Consider the following 22,688-nt stretch of genomic DNA (forward strand, 5'->3'; position numbering starts at 1 on the left):
CTAAACAAGAACATCAGTAAAGAATGTTTACATCAGTAAAGAAGAAAGAGGACTGGGTAGGTCTGGTGGGGGCGGATGGCTGCATCGCGATGGGTCTTGCTCAAGAGAATAGTCAGGGTTCTAATGGATTCTCTGCTAAACCTAGCGTAAACTCCTGGGGTCATCGGTAAGCAACCAATGCGCTGGTTCCTTACCGACTAGATTCATTCAATGAACCCATGTGCCAACGGCAAACAGGGACATCTTTCACGAGTAAAGCAAATAAAAACCTGTCTTCCCAGTCCTGTAAATTTCCACCCCTCTGCTTGCAAATCAGTTCCAGTAGCCTTTTTTACATCCAAGTCAACCTTGATGATGTTTTTTCTAGGCCATCTTCAACATAGATCATAACTAGGTAGACTAGTACATGCACTCCAATCCACTCTTCTTCAGTAGATATCTCACAATTGCTTGACATGGGTGTCTTTCCAAAGTCATGAGATTCACACTCACGAATTATGTCATTTGTGATACCATCAGTGATGTCATATCTGCAATAATCCTGCCTTAAATGGTATCCATGATGATGATATTATGAAGCCTCTGATGTGTACAAAAAAGGACTTTAAGGTCCACATGTATTTTCAGCCTTAATTCAATACTTTGTTTAATAAAAGAATACAGTAATGGAAATATCCTTTATAACTTGGCTTTCAATATATGTAATTTTTTTTTGAAAAAAATTGAAAAAGCAATCCATCCCATTAGTCCTAGATTGGACTCCCGGGTTCCGGCACTAGCAGCTTCAAAGCTGTTAATTGGACCCAGTTCATGTTATATTTTCTCCTGGTCTCTGTGGAACAACATCGTGGCCAGATGTTACTGGTTTAGAGAGTTTTTTTTGGTGGGTCTACATCTCATTGAAGAAATTTGTACCAGCTCTCCATGTTTCTGAAATAGATTACCACACCTATAAAAACATTAAGTCTTATCATTATCAAGAGGATTCCGTTTTCTAAACAATAGATTATCCTAAGAGATACCACATTACAGTGGTAATGTTGATGGCGTGTTGGTGGGGGGGGGGGAAAGGTCTAATTTGGTCTTGCGAGATGGAAACAAGAATCAGCTGGTTCTCCGTCTGAAACAGAGGAGCCAAACTATGCAGCGTTTCCGTGCTTTGCGGAATTCAACCTCCCACCGCATGGCTACAATTAGTTATCATTGAAACCATTCGCGCAATCCATAATTTAACGCTGAGGTAGTGAGGACCCTAGCCACTAAAATCAGCTTACGCTGTCTCAATTTGCCGGAGCTGTAAGGCTCACATCAAACGGAACACGGCGTGATGGTTCTAATTTAATACCATTTTGGTCTACGGCACAGAACAAATTGTGGAGCATGTCGATGTTATTTTTTTATAGTGATATCACAGTTCACAATCATTAAACAAACAGACTTTGAAATTCTCAGCCAGCTCACGGAAGACGAAGCCGAGTGCAGTTGAATTTTTCTTTTTTTTCTGTCCGTGTATTGGAAAGTTGAAAATAGGCCGCAGCCGTGGCTAATTCCAAACAGTTTTCTTTTGATATGTTAATGTGACAAAGCAAAATCCCAGAATTCTCGCTGAGTGGCAGATTGGTTCTCGGGTGGCCAAAAACACGTCGGGAGAACTCATTGTTGCCCCTGGCAAAAGGCTGCTCTCCTGCCAATCAGGGCGCACCACCCATACACTGACTGCCAATCAGGTGTCAGTTTAAACTGATGTCACACACAGAGTGGTAGAGCGGAGTATTTGACAGTTTAATCATGGCCCCTGACACCTTAGAGCCACTCTATGCTCGAGTGAAAAGGGTGTTATTGATTGCTCAGTGAAGAAATTTATCACTGTCGTCATTCCAACTCCGTGTTTCCCGTGACAGGACAATACGCTCTAAAACCAACGTTCTCAGTTCCATAACCTTCCATTTCCAGTAAAATCACTTAGAATTCTAACACAGCAAAACTTTACAATTCTGAGATGATGGAAGGAAACATTCCTAAGAATAGCGAATACCGGTTCTTTGATTTCATTGGCTGTTACGGCCAACTTCCTGTTAGAAGTTACTGTAGAAGCTTCCGTCCCTTAAGAGGTTCTGTAATGAGAAGGCATCCAGATGTTTTACATTGATACGGAAGAATTATTACATTTCACGGTTCCGAGGGCTAAGAGACTCAAGGATCAGTGCAAATGTCTAAAGAAATCAGAATCTACAACATATTTGTAGATTTAGTTGAACAAAAAGTTGGTTTTGTTTTTTGTTACATGCCATATTGGGACTCGGCTCACAAAATCGGTGGTAGGCTAACAATGATGATAGCTTTTTGAGTGTGTGTGTGGGGGATTATTGATCAACATTCTACCCACAGTAGAACGAGTGCTTGTATGAGCTTGTGCTGTGCTAGGACTTTCTTGGATACCTTGGATACCTTAATGGGGAGGAATTTTCATGGAGATTAAGAAGTGAAGATACAATTTATTTTATATAAGCACATGTGTTCTGTTCATATACACATGGGGTCGATTGGCCAAAGACGGTGCTTATAGGACAGTTGGACAAATCAGGTATCTAATATCACTATATATTATGAAGGGCCAACCCCAGTGAGCTTCTGCTGCCGGAAGTTATGTTCCACATTACTAATGCATTATGTAGGGCCAACTCGGACCTCTCTGCAGGAGAATGTCTTCTCTTCTCAGCTCTACAGTCCTACAATTGCAGGGTCTATTCACTAAATATATATAGTTTGAATAAGATCTAGAGTAGACATTGATCATACATGAGCAGTTTCAACTTCAAATGTATCATATACCTGAAGAAGAGACCTAGATATCCTCAAAAGCTTGCAATCTATTATAATTTAGTTAGCCAATAAAGGTCTCATCAAGTTTGTTTTTTCTCTTTCTACGGCTAACATGGTACAACTCTATGCATAACCACGGGCAAACCTCAGGGGGTATTATTTAATCAAGCTGATCCTAAAAATTAAGGTTTAGGACTTCCGAAGTCATCTTCCGGTCCTCGTAATATAATAATTTGTCAATTAATATCAAAGAACAGTAATGCCAGAAGCAGCGCGTTTCTAGAGCACAAGGTGTGTATTAAAGAACCCTAAATATCCAAACCATCTTACAGATTATACAAATTTCCGCTCATAAATAATTCACTTGGCGTAAAGTTCGCAAACTTTCTTGGAAAGGTTTTAAATTCTTACTTCCTCGGGGGTCATATCTTTCTTAGGCAAAACGTCGAAGATTTGGTTATAATGGGGCACATGTTCAGTGTTGTGTAACATACAACACCCATTAACAATAATGTGTAATTCAATTGACAGCGATGAAAATTTACCTAGCAATATGTTGCCGTTATCCCCAACTGCTTTTAGCATTTAAACGATCATTTCAGCTTGCTTTCTGATTCCTGCAGGCGAATATTCCTTGTCTCGTTCAATAGCACCATAGATTAAGTGGCTATAATGCAAAAATGGTACCAGCTGTATACAGACAATACACAGTATAAAGCGGATGTCACGTGACAATCGGAAATGAGCCCCTAACACAGGTAGCGATCATTAAGAGCTTTGTTTCTGTCTTGGTAAAGATTTTTAAGCTATATGCACTTGGGTCAAATGCAGGGATAAAATACGACCCTGGCACTTTAAGGCCAATGGCCGGACACACACGGCTTTTCACAACGTTGTTACAATGTGCCCGTGTGTATCAGCTGACAACAGCAAATTAAAGGACCAGCAGAAGAGGGGAGTGTGGGTCGCCATTAGCCCTGGACCACCGGCATTTGGCCCAGTTTGCTTGATGGCCAATCCTGGCATGACCACAGCTATGTATAGGATGGTGATGTAATTTAGAGTGAATGTGTTGTCAGTGTAGGAAGAATAATTACTTTTGTCAAAAGATGGAACCTCCCAGCCATTTTACATAACTAGCATCAAATTAAAACAAAGTTTTCTTTTCAAAACAAACAAACAAAAAAAACAGTTCTAGTATTTGCCCCATAATAATAATGTAATCATAATAATGTTTCCAGGCAGCTGCATATCAGCCATTTGTATGAGTTCTCACTCTGTTATCGGAGCCCCAATCTACTAGACAAACATGGATGTGTAGGTGTGTGTGTGTGTGTGTGAGCATGGATGTGTAGGTGTGTGTGAGCATGGATGTGTAGGTGTGTGTGAGCATGGATGTGTAGGTGTGTGTGAGCATGGATGTGTAGGTGTGTGTGAGCATGGATGTGTAGGTGTGTGTGTGTGTGAGCATGGATGTGTAGGTGTGTGTGAGCATGCATGTGTAAGTGGGTGAGATGGAGTGTGTGTTAGTAATGCCCCTGTGTGAAAGAACAGCAAAGACATGTGTTCGGAAAATTCAGAGCCTGGGTTATACCTCATTCGGCCAACCTGGAATCTCTGAATTTTACGGCCAGATCAGGAATACAAAAATAAAGTACCTTTTCCCGTAAGCGCTGCACCGGGTATTCCAATTCAAGTTGCACATTTCATTATATTCATAACACAAACAAAAACATCACAAAAGAGATTCATTTTCCCGTTATGAGCGACGGTGTTATTACAGAAGAAACGTGCGCAAATTGAATAATGCGATTGTTTGCACTGGAGAGCTGAGGTTTCAGCCGACAAGGTGCTAATCTAATTAAGTCATTTAAGTCTAGAATACATAGGGGTATATTAATCAAATGGGTGATATTATCTCCTCCGTGATGTTATGGGTAAATGATTTATCACAGGAGCCTGGTTTAGGGAGCGTGATATCGTGTTTCCACGTCCTATTGATTTTTTTTCTAGTGTGTGTTTATCTGATTAGCACAGAGGTGTTAACCCTATGAATACCCAGTGGCCAAGAAACACCCAGATAAAATATGGTATGATCCATACAGCGATGGTTAGATTGTTCCAGGGGCAAACCCACTAAACTGTCCATGTGGTCACAAAACATTTATGTCAAAGGTGTTGTTCCACCTTTCCTGTTAAATATAACAAATTGTTTAGCTAACTAGAGCAATGGAACTACAGTTCTAATTGGTTTTGACTTGCGCAACATTCTGATTTTTCCAGGGAATGCTTAATTCTGAGATGTTTCTATAGTGACTGACAGTGACAAGTATCTCTGTCCATTAAACATATATATATATATATAACCTCACATTGAAGGACCACACAAAGAACTAATGCATTGGTTTCATTGGGAGCAAATCATGAAGGATTCTTTATTGGCCCACTTGCAAAAGTATGAGGAGGACAGTGACTACCCATGGGAGCTCTCAGGGTTCGACGCAATCTCAGGGTAAAGGGGCAGATTCTGAGGGTTCCGGGGTCACATAATCTGGAACTGACTCCTTCCTATTCTACACTACTGTGATCATATATAAGACAGTTGGTGCCTCCAGTACGTTATGGTTGATGTCCCTGATTGAACGTAAGTGACTCAAGTCAAGGTTTCCATGAGGACCGGTAGTAGAGCCATTTGGTTAACACAGTTGGCGAGTCACTACATAGAATCTTTATGGTGCTCTATGAAAAGGTTGATATTTTAAGTCTCTGGATCAGCTCATTTAGAAAGTTCCTAGGTATCTTTCTCTTACAAGAAGAACAAAGTTGAATCTCTTGCCTTAATGTTAAAAAAATCTGTACATATTCTTTTATTCTTAGGTTGGGTACCAAAGTTGATTTTTACACATCTGGCATTGGAAGCCTTTGCCTACGATACGCGATTGATATTAAAGGAGCCTGCAGACTGGAGCGTTGGGGATGAAGTTGTCATATGTGGAGTCGGTTTTGAAGGCAACAGAACGCAAGAGGAGGTTTTTACAATTGAAAAAATCAACGCCACGGAGATTACCATAAATCCTCCTCTTAGGTAACCCCGTGGACCAGAAAAGTAACGTTTTATAATATTTTAGACGTAAATTCTTTTTCTTTTCTCTCTTCTTCCTCAAAGCTGCTTCATTTCATGTAAGAATCCATTCCCTTAATCTGATGCCACCAAAGAGTCATATTTTTAGCAAAAAATCTCATGGACTCTTTGAGACAAAACCAGAATTCTTATTCAATAAGTTAGACCAAGCTTAATAATGTGTGGCTTGCTACCAGCAGATACAGATATGTTATAGACATAACCCACTGAACATTTAATATGCCCAAAATAGCACGTGAAACATAAAAATGTAATTAACAGCTAAAAAAGAATAATACTTTTCGACCCATACTGAATTTATTAGAAAATAATTTATTTCAAGAGTTATGAAGACTTTTCTTGAATGCTCAGCCTTTATGGAGTCATCAATGTGAGAGACAACATCTTTTTCCTATTTCAGGAACTCCTATAAGGTTATAGAACAGTTTGTAGATGGGCGCATGGTTTACCTAAGGCCTGTTGTAGCACTTCTCAGTCGAAATGTTGTGGTGGAAGGAAACCTAACTGAACCCTACATGACTCATTACTGGCAATTACTGGCATTACAGGTGAGATGTCAAGGAGATGTGCAATGGGAGAACAGGAGAACCTCAACAAGTTCTGCTGGTGGCTTGACACTCCGCCAGCAATCTGGCAACTAAGGCCTGCGCGATCAGCACCCTTGCCATCCCATGCCCCCCCCCGCCATATTGTAATACCCCTCTGAGGGTGTGTCCTTAAGGACCACTATTCTCCAGCTTTATCTTTATCCCCATTGGAAAGCTATTGAGTAATTACTAAAGCCAGGACTGTGTGTGTGTGTTCCTTTTGGAGACATACCTGGAGCTCTGCACATGGGGGCCAGGGTTAGCCCTAAAAAAGCCTTTAGTGAGAGGAAACTGGGTTGGGAGCGGGCAGAATGTAGACAGGGAATGGATGAGATATCGGTCAGGAGTGGGTATGGTCACACGTCTCCTCTGCCTGGAGAACCTGACCTGGAGACATAGCAGACCAGGGCTTCACCCAGAGTTCCTGGGTATGCATATTGCTACTGAAAGAACAAATTCATGAATGTCATGAGATTCCAGAAACCATTTTATCATGTGTATATATATATATATATATATATGTATTCTGAAGCTGGCTGCTCATATTTTTGATTACATATTTTCCTTAGATATTTCCAGATGTCTTTACTACAGCAGTGAAAGGAGGCTAGGATCTCAAGATCTGGGAGCAGCGTTGATCGTACGGTCCTTACAAAATGAACCAAGTCGATTTCAGGTTTCAGGGGTCCGGTTTGAACACATGGGAAAAGGCTTCCAAAAACACCTCAGTGGTCTGAATATCATCGGCAACGGCAATATGTCTGGTAAGAATTCTTCAAATTATGCTATAGAGGAAGACGAGGTCAATTTATTGAATTTATGGTTTTAGTAGGAGTCACGAAGGGTACAACCACACTATGATCATGCTAAAAACTCAACATTTTAGTTAAAAAAAAGTAATTAAAAAAAGGCATTATACTTATAAATAACTGAATATTGGATAGTTCAAGAGGAAGTACTTCTGTTTCTGATCTTTGCATGATGGAGAAAAGGCCCTAATACGTTAAACTAACTTCATATGAGAACCCATATTATTTATAATGGAGAAAAAATAAACTTTTCACATCTCTGCTGACTATTCGGGCTGTGCGGTTATTGAACAGGGTTTTCTTTTCCATAACAAAGTAACCAAATATGTAAACTATAAATGATTTGACTTCTTTTCTGCCAGGATCTTACATCCGCAGATGTACGGTTCTAAATTCTTTTGCAAGAGGTCTCAGCATTTCTGGAGTTTCTCATTTTAAGGTGGAAGAGAACGTACTCTACAATATAAAGGGTCATGGTATTCTTTTGGGTGAGTTTTATAATGCATAGCTCCTTTTTTTCAGTAATTATCATTTATGACTAGTCAATTTAAGTAAATAGTATCGTATTTGGACAATGTGCTCTAATTCGTAGTTTTTCCACTACAGTCTAATTCAGGGAGTTTTAGATGAGATCAATCTAACCCCAGCCTATCATTGACTAACAAATGGCGTACTATTGGATTAGTAATAAATTTAGGAGCCGGGCCCGGATTGGCCACCTCGCACTCCGGGCAAATGGCCGGCGGCACTCTGGCTGATAGCACCGCATACTTACACATTCTGCTGGTTGGCCCCAGTTCACATGTCCCTACTTGTTGCCCCTGAAGAGTAATTTGCCCTGGCCTCTAAGGTATTTAAACTACAGATCGCGCCATAACCATCGTTAGCCCTCATAGGTATGCTTATAGAATAATGTTCGGAATAGATCACAAGCTGTTGGGGTATATTTTGTTGACAGCTATCAACCCGTTCCGCTTACCTTTGGGGAGGTTGTGAAAAATAACAAGAAAACGACATACTCTATAAATCATTAAATGGCACAATTTGACAGAATATGGCATAGCTGGCATCTAGACCACGCAGAAGGTTTCATTCAAGGTTTTGATTTCATTGTTCCCTCTTGGAGATATGTAACTATGAAGTCAAATTATTGTTATGTATGTTGCTGTAGTATTGTTAGGTTCTTATTAACATGTGTATATTTTATTTGCATTATTTTATAAATTTTAGTTTGACTGAAATATATATATATATATATATTCAAAACTATATCAGTTATTGTATAATTGTTGGAACTGCAGCATAATGTTTCATTTTTCTAAATAATAATAATAATAATGAAAATACAATAAAAGTAATAATAATAAAGTAACACGCGGCCATGGGTACCCACTGGCTGCCACTGTCCTTAAGTAGGCAGGGCTGCTTATTCATCCCCAGTCCGGCCCTTATGAGATTATAATTACTCAATTTCTATAAAATGGAGCCATTTTAGACAAACTGGAAAATGAATAGATTGTTGGCGCGCCAACGTTTTGTTACATATTGCGAATCTTCTGGGTTCCAGTAGAAGTTTCAAAGTTCCAGCTGTTAGGCTGTTTTGGAAACCCTCGCCGTTTTCGGCAGCTCTAGTTTGCCTGTGAAAAACAAAAATCCTGCTCCAGGCATGGTATTAAGTGTGAAAAATGGGGGTTTGGGCAGAGTTTGAAAGTTTGCTTCACAACAATATTACAGGAAGAGAACTACGGTGTTTCTCGTAATATGGATTTTGTTTCTAAATTAGCCGACCCTCTCGTGCACGATATCGAGATTAAACACAATGTGATGATACGGATATCAAGCACAGATACCCTGTCCAATACGGAAATGATAGCCCCGGCAGCCGTGTACATCAGGGCACCCTTCAACACCATAGAGGTGAGTTCACATTTATCTTTTCTAATTTATCATTGAGATCATTATTTAGCTCATTAAAAGAAAATGCCCTGCCTATTTATTTTTTATTTTTTTATATGGGTTTTTTTCCATTAAAAATTGAATTCATTTTTAAGACAGAGAGAATAGGGTACTAGGCTACAACAAATTTAACAAATCATCTTAGCTTTCAAAACGTATTTTTTTGTATGGTAAATCAGACAAAAAATGGTAGAGGGTTAGATGTTAGCGGTGAAGGGTAGGTCACACCTGGAATAGTAGTTTTCCGTAAAATATTCATGCTTTCCTAAGATGTATTTAAATATTTACTCAAAGGTAATCCTTATGTTACGTATGTTCTGTAGGAAAACTATAACTTAAATTTGAATTTAATTAAAATTAAATCTGGTACATACGCAAAATAAAAAAGGGTTAAAAAACTGGGGCATAGACACATACTAATACATTTGCCAAAAATGACAATGGAAAAAAAAGAGAATATTTAACTCCTTGTTTATAAAAATCAATAAAACGAGCTTCGAAGACCTTCGGTGTGGACGTTTTGGAGACCTTTCTGGCTTTGGCCCTTGATAAATACCCTGTAATAACAGGCCAAATTTAAGAAAAGTCAAATCTCATTCCTTTGGTATACATAATTGAGTTTCTTTTGTTGTGCTTATGTGGTTTAACCCCTTAAGGACAACGGGTTGACCGTAAACCCATTAGTGACAACGCATTGTGAGCCCATACGTGTAAGGGCTTTGCCGAGAAGGGGTTAAAAAATCATTCATGTTAAGACTTCGCGTCCCCATTGACTCTCAGCTTATTGTGACCTCATGGCTCTTCCTGAAAGGGTTAAGGCTAGAAATATTTCTATCCAAATTTTAAAAAGATCTGTATAGTTGCGTCTGGTTCTGAGAATGTCTCCGCTCAATGCTCCATTTTACTTCCAGGTGAGGTTTGATGTTCTTGCCAAGTTTTCCCCAAGGCATTTATAGATTAGTAATTTTTACCTAAAATTTAACTGGAATAAAGGCTTATAATGCATTGACTTCGGAACCAAATTGATTTCTACACAAATTCTCTGCTTGCCTAAACCTCTATCGATAGGAAGGTGTGTGCCTCCATGAATGAGCTTATTTAATGATGAGCCATGCACAAAGTACATTCCACAAGTAGAAATGCAATTTGGAAAATGGCATTAGGTAATTTTGGAGAGCGAAAACGCCTAGAGCATAGGAGATGATGTGGAAATACACCATGTAACTCACAAAGTTTGGGGGAGCTTATATATTCAATCCATGTAGTGTTTCGAGAGAGTCTACAAGCCAAGATGTCAAGCGCTAAGAACATGGTCTGGCCAACCACTTGGTATTCTAGAATTAAAATAGTCTCTTTTTTGATTTCTTAGCATTACATAAGTTATGGTGGGTAACATTGATGGAAAACCCTTCCACTAAAATTTAGGGGTATGTAGAAGCATTATGAAACACTCATCTACAGACACCAGACGAGCCAGAAGGCTTGTTGTTCCCTCAGAAATCTCATGGTGCTGCCACAACCACAAGGGATTCTGGGTAGGCGCATGCAAATAAGGTCAACAATTATCACCTTTTGCCTCTATATCCACTTTATACATGGATTTCCTTTCTTAGGAAAGCCTAAAATTCACATGCCCCAGCCCTGAAAGCTCAAGGTTGTGTAACTCTAGACCTCAAGGGCCACAATTTTAGGATGCCTACTCATTTGTAGGCAGGGATACATGGAATTGGGGATTGGCACTGGAGATGTGCATCCCGGGGTTGGACAGAGCCAACCACCCCCCTCCACGGGGTGGATAAAGCCTGAAACCTGTGAGAGATGGAGCCTCTGCGTCAAAACCAGAGAGCTTCCATAAATGACCATACAGTATGTAAATATTAGCTAAGATGGGGTGCCATAGTAGATGCAATATGAATAAATTACCACATAAAGGTATCAGAGTTAACCGTGCCTGCTGGACTGAGACATCAACCCTGGATGCACCTTCTGACTGTGCCCTAGGCACCAAGATCCATATTTACTGCTCTCCCAGACTTTAGGATCAAACGTTTCCTGAAAAAAAGAACAGGTTCATGAAGAACGTAACATTAATAGTCCTTAAGTCGTTGGTGTATATATATATATATATATATATATCTGGTTTCTTCATGATTCTTTCTAGGAGAACATTGCATGTCATGCCGGTTATGGCTTCTTCTACCACCTTTCAGATGATGGACCTTCTCAGGCACCCTTGCAATCCTTCAAGAAAAACACAGCTGTATCATGTCTGAGGTGGGACCACAACCGGTGTTTTTTATCGTTCAAGTGCAATATAATTGCATAAAAATTACTAAAAAAAATAAAAAAATCAAATGTGTTTAAAAAAGATTTTTAAAAAAATGGAGGGTGGTGGAGATTCAAAAGATGTAAAAAAATAAGAAAAACAAATGAAAGGGAACATTATATATAGCAGATACATATTTGCCATCAAACCAAATATCTGCAACCTTTTTATCATACCTCTTGAATAGATGTATTGTATGAAGCGCTGCGTAAACTGTTGGCGCTATATAAATAAAAGATAATAATAATAATAGTTTTTCATATACTTTTACATATCACAAAGTAATAAAGGGGATATACATAGAGTTGGACATATTTATACAATTATTATATAATTATTTGCATTTATATATTTATATGAACATGTAAATCTAATAAAAATAGTCTTTTCTTTCATGTAGATTTGGATTTTGGTTATACCCGGATTACAGCCCTTCACACGACGGGTCCATGGCCACCTTCCAGGGCTTCAGCGCTTGGAGCTGCGGCGGCGGAGCTCAGGTATTGAAGAACGAAAAAGTCTCTAATAATCGCGTTCAATTAGAGGCGTCTTCTATTGTCGCTGGTTGGCACTCGCCTTGCAAACTGCTTATGTTTACTGCAAATCTCCAAATGTCTTCAACAAATTGGCAGATAAAAACGCGAAGAAAAAAATAAAATAAAAAATAAAGCCGTTTTACAGAAAACCCCCCGAAAAAAGAAATTAAGAAAATGGCATCCTTCCTAAATGGCGAAGATTAAGATACTTTAGCACTGCAAACAATCTGGTTAAATGATTCAAATTCTCATTTCTGGCTACGCACGCAGTTTAAACAAAAGAGTGATTGGCTACCGTTCAAAGCGGCATTAGGAAAGATTAGTGGGGACTGGCGACGGCAGAACGAATTAACCATTTGATGTCCTCCCGCCGTTTAGATCGCTGGATGCGGAAACGTCCGCTTTCGAGAGTTCAACATTTATTCCTGCGGAGACTTTGGCATTAATATCATCGAAAGCACGGGAAACGCGGAAATTTCCGATAGTTTATTGCTTGGCCGCTTCGATGGGAAGGTAAGTGGGGGGGAAAAATTTAATCTCTTCATTCTAACTTGTAAGACGTAAAATAACCTTTGACAATATATCTATCTATAGCATCAAACACTCCGGTGCGTTGTTGCCGTATATATAATATAATATATATATATATATATATATAAAATAGGCGCTGGTGTGATCGCTCTAAGCTGTAGCAGCAAATTTGATAAAGTTAGATTCCGAGGTTCCGTTAAACTTATGTCTCAATCTCTCAGCATGTTTAATAACTGGGGAAAAAAGGTACTTTATTGGCTTTACTAATAATAACACTGTGTTTTCTGTCCCGGAGCATATAGGTGATGACTGGAAGTATATTTCATTATTTTGAATTCTCCGGAGGATTGTACAATATACAAACTCTTGGGATAAGCATAGAATACTGAATATAGACCGTGTGTATTCTGAGGACCCTTCGTCGAGTTTTGTGAAATTTAGCATGTAGACAGGCCTGGACACGGAGGTAAATGCCAGATGGGCCGCTGGTCAGTAGTTCCTCATACCTGCCCAATCTGGCAGATCAGGTCCTGCATTACGCGACCACTGCCTGGGTCTGCTCAGCTACATGCAGGTCTTCTGCCGACTCCGCGTGTATGTCATTTGGCGGCTAATGGCCTTAAAGTGCCAGGGTCCCTTAGATATCCCCATTATTTAAGTACGTTTTCGAAAAATACTTTCATGCCAGATGTTGCAGTCTCATTATCATTGATTATGCAAAGAAATTGTTCTTTTCTTCTGACTTCACGTTAGACTGGTTTATTTGGCCCAAGTTGTTGTAGACCACTATTAGCCACTCTGACCTTTTGACAAACAGACCTGGGAACTTCTTGTGGTAGGACATCCGGGACTCTCCCTGTTCTGGGGGAGTGGCTTCGTGAAGGGGTGGGGTTAGGTCCAGGGGACCTTAAATGCGCTCGGACGGAAAGTGGGCGAGGACTGTTCTTGGCCAAACGCCGCTTTGCAGCCCGGAGAAAGGGGAAACCGAGGTGGATCCCAGGGGAAGCAGCATTTCTCCAGGAGACTCTGGGTACAACCCAGTTATGGTTGTGATCTCGTGTGGCCCCTCAAACTGAATTCAGAAGTCGATGACTGAATTCTACCCTACAGTAGGCTCTGATTGTTGTCTAACAGCCACACAGTCTTTGAGGGTTTGAACCATGGATGAGAGGGGATGTTTAGCTTCACTTAGGCCCCATTTGTCTCCTACAACAAATCGATCTCCTTGACGTTACTCACTGATCTGAAGATAAATATGAGGCCTCTGTGTTAAGGTTTTGAGAAGTGATATAATGTAAGGAACATAGAATGTGATGGCAGATCAGACCCATTCGGCCCCATCTAGTCAGCCCATTTTTCCTGCTGTAAAGACTCAAACCCTAATCAGTAGTTGGTCTCGTCTTAGATTCAGGTGCATTATGCCTATCCCATGCCTGTTTAATTTCACCCTGTGTAGTAGCCGCTACTACTTCTGCTGTGAGGCAGTTCCACTTATCTACCACTCTCTCAGTAAAGTAGAGCTTCCTTACATTACATCTAAGCCTCAGAACAAAAGTTTCAATAATTAATGCGAGCGTCACCGATATTGTTTCTTTTTACTGAAGTATTCTACTAAGTGCTGTGTAGACCAGAATAGGCTGAATAACATCCAGCGGTTGTTTCTTGGGATCTGAATGAAACAGCTCGCAGACTGCGCATTCTACACCTTGGGGAAATGAGACATTTTGCTTCTAGTTTTGCCAGGGGTTCAATTATAATTGTTATTATCTTTGTTATCACATAATAACATCCCTTGTGCCATAATTTGCATCTTAATTTATGTAACATTCCCATTAATAAGGTTGTCTAGTTTGCATCAATTAGATACCGGTGACATTCATTCTTTTTTTTTTTCTTTTGCGAAAGTTAACCTAGAATTTTTGCTTCCAGATTAACATTTAGAGGTAAAGGTTCTGCTCAGGAATATTATATTTTTGGCATATTCGTTTAGGTCACCAATTCATAAAAAGATTACTCGATAGGATTGGAAATAGAAGAAAGGAGACCCACTAAACCGAATGTAAATATCATAGGGAAAGAGGGGACCTAAAGGGTGATATCTTCACCATGTACAAGTGCGTTCAAGTTCATAAGTGACATCTTCACCACCACGGACAGGGCAAATAACAAGAGACCATCTCATGTGGCTAAAGATACCAACTAAACAGAGAGGAACATTCTTCACAGTAAGGGCTGTAAAGCTCATGAATGCACTGTCTATGGAGGTGGCTGATCACTGGTGCTCTGGAGACTTAAGAACTGGATTAGGTCTTGGCAAGCAAGGATTACTCCTTATGTAATGAGAGGCAAGGCGTGAACATAATATTCTGCCCGCAGAGTCACAAAAGGCATTTTCCCCCTTTGGACTTGGGCTGGCATGTGCTTTTTTTCCCGCCTTCACCTGGACGGTATTTAGGTATACAGTATATTGGATATGTTGAACGTATATATTCTTTTGTTTATTTTACTAAGTAACTTTGTGTTATACTAGGTATCAATAATGATGATTTAATCTCCAAGAATGTTTAAGCAGAACCGTCATTCTACATCTTAAATGACACCCATCCCTGAAAAACGGATAGAAGGTGGCATTTTCCGACCCAGGGATACTGCCACAGAAAATACCCTCTATCCACATCTGATTATATCGATATGAAAACATTTGAACCGTAAAGATCAGTCTATTGACGCAAATATCGACCCTTGTTGAAACTTGGCCAGGAGTCTCTAGTAGGGTTACCATCTGTAGCGTTAAGCTCGAACATGGATTTCTTTGAAACCCGTACCTAAAATATCAGAGAGCATTATTCACACAGAACGCGCGTGGCTCAATGTTTTATCTTCTCTTCACAGGACACGGGTTGTATGACAGCTGGTATTAAAACTCCTAAGAGGTTTCAGGCTTTCCTTTCCAACATAACCTTCATGAATTTTGACCATACCCTGTGTAGCTCCATCAGAACCTGCTCCGGGTGCTCAAGGGGACAAGGTAAGCTGGACAGATGCGTTGGGAAACAGTTGAGTGTCCAAAGTACTCTGATTTATACTTTTCATAAAACCTTCTTTGGTCCTTGACCTCTTATCACTAGATTAGACTTTTGCCAATAACGGCAAGTTTATCCAGATGCTGTCGTCTGAAGCCTATTGCCCATAATGGGACAGTATGCATAGTTGGAGTTCATACTCCTGTTATTAATTTCCACCACTTCTGCTGGAATAACGATCTACTATCAGTGTCACTGTGTTGGATAAAGTTAGTTTAAAAGTTATGCCGCAGACCTCAGGCTGAGATAAGGATTCTTCCCTTTCAAATCAGAACTTTTCAAAGCAACTACACTGATAAAAAAGAACCCCAAAGAGAACGAGGTGGCACTTTCCCCTTAAATGTTGGTCATAAGGACTGATAACATGCATTAGAGTTTCATAATCCAAATAAAAAATGAAATGCCTCATGTTTTCATAAAAAAAAAAATAATAATACAATATTGAATTCATTATGACATCATCATGTGTATTGTCTGACATTAACATTTTTTTTTTAGGTGGATTTACCGTGAAAACTCAGCGGCTAAAGTTCCTGAATTCTCCCAGTCGGCCTGTTTTCCCTTTCCCTCATTCTGCTATAGTTGACGACCTTGATGGTTCATTCTTTGGAATTAAGGGCAGCCATCTTGTGGCATCAACGGACATCCTTCCCGATTCATGCACGGAATACGCCGGCGTCAATGGGGCTGTCCCCGGCAGCGTTTGCGGAGAAGACGTAGTTTTTCATCGTATGTCCATCGGCCTGTAAGTACCGATAACACGTGGAAAAAAAATTGGTTAGAAAACACATTTTTTCATAAAAATTCAAGTTGCGATAGAATGTGCTGATCCTAACAACAGTACCATATGCCTACTTTAACTCACAGAAGATGGGTAGATAAGACATGGAATAACTATTTAGCCTTCACTGAACTGCTAAGAGTTAAAGTAACATTTCAGATATAAATCATGTGTTAACCGATGTCTCAGGAGAGTGAGAGTTTGTGATAAATACTAAATTCTCTTTAAGCTGTTGAACAATTAGAAATGATTGATTACGGTTGCGTTTCAAATAATGTGTTATTCATTTTACAAGTTTACAAAACATTTTTTAAGAAGGAAAAAAATCTAAACTGTTTTGGTAATGGACCATTCAATGCAATGTAAAACAAAAAGAAAATATATATAGTGTAGGAGTAAAACAATATGTTTTTCCTGCGTGTCGCAGATTTCTCACTCACAATGTATTGATGGAGTTCAGTGCGTCATAGAAAGGGCCTTGAGGTCCATATGCCAGGATATAAACCGAGAAGACAAACCAGAAAAGGATCCAATAGTGTGTTATGTATATGGCACTAGATACGCAACAAGTGGAAATATACTTACACTTAAATAAGTGTCAAGATGCTCGTAGTTTCTGGTGATAATCCGGTCGCGTCTATATATCCTTCTGCTTTGGAGAGTCCAATGATGAGATACCAATGTGTGTGTGGTGTCTAAAAATCAACCACTATTCACATATAAGGTATATTAAAAGAAATATTTATTCTAAATTAGCAGCCAGCTGGATCCATATCAACTGCAGCTTTAAAAAGTATTTAAAATGACATAAAAAGTGATAATACAAATAAAAGTACTGATAAAATAAAATTATATCATAAAAAGTCCTTGAAAAGTCACTCAAGGATCCAGCTGGCTGCTAATTTAGAATAAATATTTCTTTTAATATACCTTATATGTGAATAGTGGTTGATTTTTAGACACCACACACACATTGGTATCTCATCATTGGACTCTCCAAAGCAGAAGGATATATAGACGCGACCGGATTATCACCAGAAACTACGAGCATCTTGACACTTATTTAAGTGTAAGTATATTTCCACTTGTTGCGTATCTAGTGCCATATACATAACACACTATTGGATCCTTTTCTGGTTTGTCTTCTCGGTTTATATCCTGGCATATGGACCTCAAGGCCCTTTCTATGACGCACTGAACTCCATCAATACATTGTGAGTGAGAAATCTGCGACACGCAGGAAAAACATATTGTTTTACTCCTACACTATATATATTTTCTTTTTGTTTTACATTGCATTGAATGGAACACACGAGCGCCCCCTAGTGGACTTTTTTCTGTATTACTTCAACACCTGGAGAGTGTTGCTTAAGGGTTGCAGCTGTGGTTCCAGATACACCAGGAAGCCATTAAGGTTGATTATTCCTACCATTTACTATCTTATTCCCTATACTGGTTTTTCTCACTTTTTTCACACATATCTTGGTAATGGACCATGTCAGCTCCCGACTGTGTTTTCCGATGAGCGTTACAGTGAGGTAGACCGTTGGTTTTCTCTAACTTCTACTCTAAAAATATAATAAATCGGTTTTCATAGAAAAATACCATCTGTAGAGTTTCTAAAATATACGAAGTTCTATTAATTTCTACCCATAGGACAGGGGTGTCCAACCTGCGGCCCTCCAGCTGCTGCAGGACTACATCTCCCATACTCCTCAGCCAGCCCCTTAGCTGAAAGAGCATGATGTAGTCCTGCAGCAGCTGGAGGGCCGCAGGTTGGACACCCCTGCCGTAGGAGAAGTGATTAGGCCATCTGAGCTTATTACTTTCTTTGAGGGGACTTATATGAGACCCCAATAATGGACAAGGCCTTAGCATTCTGTGAAACACTAAAACCTCAAACAAGGAGGAAATGCTACCCAAGTTGTGAGACTTCCTACAGAACCTGGGCTTTTGAACCTTAGAAGGGGCTTTATCTTTATTTAAGATGGGCTCAGGGGAGGATTAAGAAGAAGAAGAAGAAGAAGAAAAAACTCTTCTTCCCTGATGTCAAAAAAAGGCTCTTCCCCAGAAGAAGAGGATGGCCTTCTTCCTCTGTTTTTGGAACTTGGTCTGGAGCCAAGCTGGAGCCAAGATGGAGAATTTGTCCTCCATTAACAAGCACTGAACCTGTCAGCACCCAAGGAAGACAAACTGCCCCAAGACGCCCGCTTACCCCCACTATTTAATGCTAGGTGACAAAATGTTGTGGCACTTTATACAACTTGAAGGTATCGCAACTGGTTAAGAGTTTTAGCTAAGTAATTAAAACCCCTTTTTAGTATTTGGCACCACCGTATCTTGTGGTCATTTCCAAAAAAACATGCAAGATCCTTCCAAAAGACGGCAGATAGAACGCCTTCCCTGAGAAACTAAGCCCTGGTGGAGTTTTAGTTCAGCATGGCACGTCACTAGTCATTTGTGGCAAGTACAATTACTCTCAATCGCACGGTAATCCGATCTCATGACATATTTGGAGCATACATAAAAAATTAACACAAATTACTATCCAACTATGCTAAAGAAAAACAGTTTCAAGCAGGGCCGGACTGGCCCACCGGGATACCGGGAAATTTCCCGGTGGGCCGGAAGGTCCGTGGGCTGGGACCAGGGGCAATTGCCCCCCAGGCTGCCCGAAATCTAATCTGAGCGGCCGCTGGGTGCTGATGCGGCCGGCGCTACTATAATACTTTTTTCTTAATTTAATATGGCAAGCTGGACCGGCTTGCCATATTAAATTTTAAAAATGTATTACAGTATCGCCGGCCGACCGCATCGGCACCCAGCAGCCGTGTGCGATGGCCGCCTAGTGATGGGAACAGCGTGAGGGGTGAAAGCTCCGCCCCCTCGCACTGACCTTTCACCCCTCACGCTGCTCCCATCACTATGCGGCTGTCAGATTGCTGGGAATGTAATCTGAACGGCCGGTGCGTGCTGATGCCGCCGGCCGGCTCTGCTTTAATACTTTTTTTTTTACTTTATATGGCGAGCCGATCCTGCTTACCATATAAATAAAAAAAAAAGTGTTAAAGTAGCTCCGGCCGGGGGCATCAGCACGCACCGGCCGTTCAGATTACATTCCCAGCAGTCCGATGGCTGCATAGTGATGGGAGCAGCGTGAGGTGGAAGCTCCGCCCCCTCGCACTCAGACTGCTGCAGCACCGGATGTCAGGTCAGTGAAGAGAAGTAGAAGGTGAGTAAAGTAATGTATTTTTTTTGTACAAAATGTATAATATTTTTTTGAATGTGTTTTCAGCATGTGTGTGTATGTAAGTGTATCCCCCTATATGCCACTCTGCCTCCAGAAATGCCTTTTACCCCCCTATATGCCACTCTGTCCCATGACATGCCTTTTAACCCCCTATATGCCAGAGTGGCATATATATGGGTATAAGGCATTTCTGGATGCAGAGTGACATATAGGGGATTAAAAGGCATATCATGGGACAGAGTGGCATATAGGGGAACATAAGGCTTTTTTGGAGGTAGAGTGCCCCATGATATGCCTTTTAACCCCCTTTATGCCACTCTGCCTCCAGAAATGCCTTATACCCATATATGCCACTCTGTCCCATGATATGCCTTCTAACCCCCTATATGCCACTCTGCCATATAGGGGGTTAAAAGGCATATCATGGGACAGAGTGGCATATAGGGGTATAAGGCATTTCTGGATGCAGAGTGACACATAGGAGGTCAAAAGGCATATCTGGAGGTATAGTGGCAAAAAGGGGGTTAAAGGTATATCACGGGGCAGAGGGGCATATAAGAGGGTTGAGGCATATCAGGGAGGCAGAGTGGCATATGGGGGTTAAAAGGCATATCATGGGACAGAGTGGCATATAGGGGGGCATAAGGCTTTTCTGGAGGCAGAGTGCCCCATGATATGCCTTTTAACCCCCTTTATGCCACTCTGCCTCCAGAAATGCCTTATACCCCCCTATATGCCACTCTGTCCCATGATATGCCTTTTAACCCCCTATATGGCAGAGTGGCATATAGGAGGTTAGAAGGCATATCATGAGACAGAGTGGCATATAGGGGTATAAGGCATTTCTGGATGCAGAGTGACATAGAGGAGGTCAAAAGGCATATCTGGAGGTATAGTGGCAAAAGGGGGGTTAAAAGGCATATCACGGGGCAGAGGGGCATATAGGAGGATTGAAGCATATCAGGGAGGCAGAGTGGCATATAAGGGATTAAAAGGCATATCATGGGGCAGAGTGGCATATAGGAGGGTATAAAGCATATCGGGGAGGCAGAGTGGCATATAGGAGGGCATAAGGCTTTTCTGGAGGCAGAGTGCCCCATGATATGCCTTTTAACCCCCTTTTTGCCACTCTGCCTCCAGGAATGCCTTTTTCCCCCCTATATGCCGCTCTGTCCCATGATATGCCTTTTGACCCCTATATGGCAGAGTGGCATACAGGGGGTTAAAAGGCATATCATGGGACAGAGTGGCATATAGGGGGTATAAGGCATTTCTGGAGGCAGAGTGGCATATAGGGGTTAGAAGGCATATCAGGGGGGCAGAGTGGCAAGCCTGGGGGCAGATGTGCATAACTCGGGGGTAGGTTGGCAAATAAAAGGAAAAAAAAACCAAACATGTCTCAATCATAGCTTATATTAAATATGAAAAAAATAGTCTACATGAATTAATAAAGAAACAAAAGTTTCTTACCAGAATATCGTGAAGAATAATGTGATCACTGTTTTGTTCCACTGAACTTTTTCATCTAAAATGTTCTCTGTAGCAAATGTTTTGATCCCATTCTGTGTAATGTATTTCATTTATTAGGGCCTTTTAAAACTTTTGCTTTCTGGCATTTTAATACAAATAATGAGATAAAAAGAATGGCGAATAGTGTGAGTCGGGTATGTATAAGGGGTGCGTGTGGTTAAAGAGCGCGACCGTGAGATAAACTATATGGGGCTGGTCTCCAAATTTTTCCAGGGCTGCTTTTCAGTCCCAGTCCGGCCCTGGTTTCAAGACATAATTTTTCTCTTGTTCATAATGTATGGGATAATGGGATTTATACAGCCATTTATGTTGCAATTGACTTTTATATCAGATAGATTCTGAATGTTTTAATTTAAACAGAATTAAATTTGTTTTTTTAAAACGAGTGTTCCGTGTATATATATCACATGGAGGATGTGATCAGATGGTACATCACATAGTTATAAGTGTATTGCATAGAGAAGAATGCTAAATCAGTTTAGGATTAATTGCCCCATGATTACCGTGGTCTATTGAGGTTATGCCACACTTTGCCCCTTTCCTACATACATAGTACCCAATTTGGTATTTACGCCCGAGCATTAGGCACAAGTCCCAATAATGAGGGCTCTGGCCAGGGAAGCCACTACATCCAGACTATGACTGCAACTTCTGGACTGTTATCAGCTATGACAAAGCATGGCTTTGGTAATGGGGCAAATGGTTGGGTTTGTACAAATACACCTACTTACTGACTGGTATGATAATGTCAGGGTTCCACCCTACTAGCCCGGACCATGGATGATTTATTTTGCTGTAATGTCCTGCTGCTTCCACTAGTGGCCCACCCTCCCTCTGGAGTGCTCAGGATCAGATTACCAGGTCAGCTGAGTCTGATCACCTGAGTGAAGCCCTGCCTTTATTAACCTGCCCTGCCCTTTAGTCAGGGCCTTTGCATTGAAGTGCTTGGACCGCTCTGCTTTGGCCCTGTACCGTGAACTACCCGTGTCTTGTTCCTGAGCTACCTGCCTGTACCTGAGCTACCGCCAGCCCTGCCAGTGGGCTTCCTGCCGTCAGCCCACCCAGTGGGCCTCCGTACCAGTCAGCCCTGCCAGTGGCTTCCTGCCGTCAGCTCACCCAGTGAGCCTCCGTACCAGTCAGCCCTGCCAGTGGCTTCCTGCCGTCAGCTCACCCAGTGGGCCTCCGTACCAGTCAGCCCTGCCAGTGGGCTTCCTGCCGTCAGCTCACCCAGTGGGCCTCCGTACCAGTCAGCCCTGCTAGTGGGCTTCCTGCCGTCAGCTCACCCAGTGGGCCTCCGTACCAGTCAGCCCTGCTAGTGGGCTTCCTGCCGTCAG

The 22,688-nt window shown here is 41.0% G+C and overlaps 1 protein-coding gene across 1 annotated transcript in view; it reads left to right on the plus strand.

The window, feature by feature from the left end:
* The window catches only part of PKHD1 (PKHD1 ciliary IPT domain containing fibrocystin/polyductin), a 174,115-nt gene that overhangs the window by 73,523 nt on the left and 77,904 nt on the right, over positions 1-22,688 (plus strand). Inside the window, exons 38-47 of the mRNA XM_053460479.1 lie at positions 5,701-5,908; positions 6,366-6,520; positions 7,122-7,316; positions 7,724-7,849; positions 9,145-9,278; positions 11,479-11,591; positions 12,044-12,143; positions 12,558-12,692; positions 15,603-15,738; positions 16,292-16,538. Of these exons, the coding sequence (XP_053316454.1) occupies positions 5,701-5,908; positions 6,366-6,520; positions 7,122-7,316; positions 7,724-7,849; positions 9,145-9,278; positions 11,479-11,591; positions 12,044-12,143; positions 12,558-12,692; positions 15,603-15,738; positions 16,292-16,538 (1,549 nt within the window). The remainder of the gene's footprint in view (positions 1-5,700; positions 5,909-6,365; positions 6,521-7,121; positions 7,317-7,723; positions 7,850-9,144; positions 9,279-11,478; positions 11,592-12,043; positions 12,144-12,557; positions 12,693-15,602; positions 15,739-16,291; positions 16,539-22,688) is intronic.

This window comes from Spea bombifrons, chromosome 3 (assembly GCF_027358695.1).
Source record: "Spea bombifrons isolate aSpeBom1 chromosome 3, aSpeBom1.2.pri, whole genome shotgun sequence".
Taxonomy (NCBI): Eukaryota; Metazoa; Chordata; class Amphibia; order Anura; family Pelobatidae; genus Spea; species Spea bombifrons.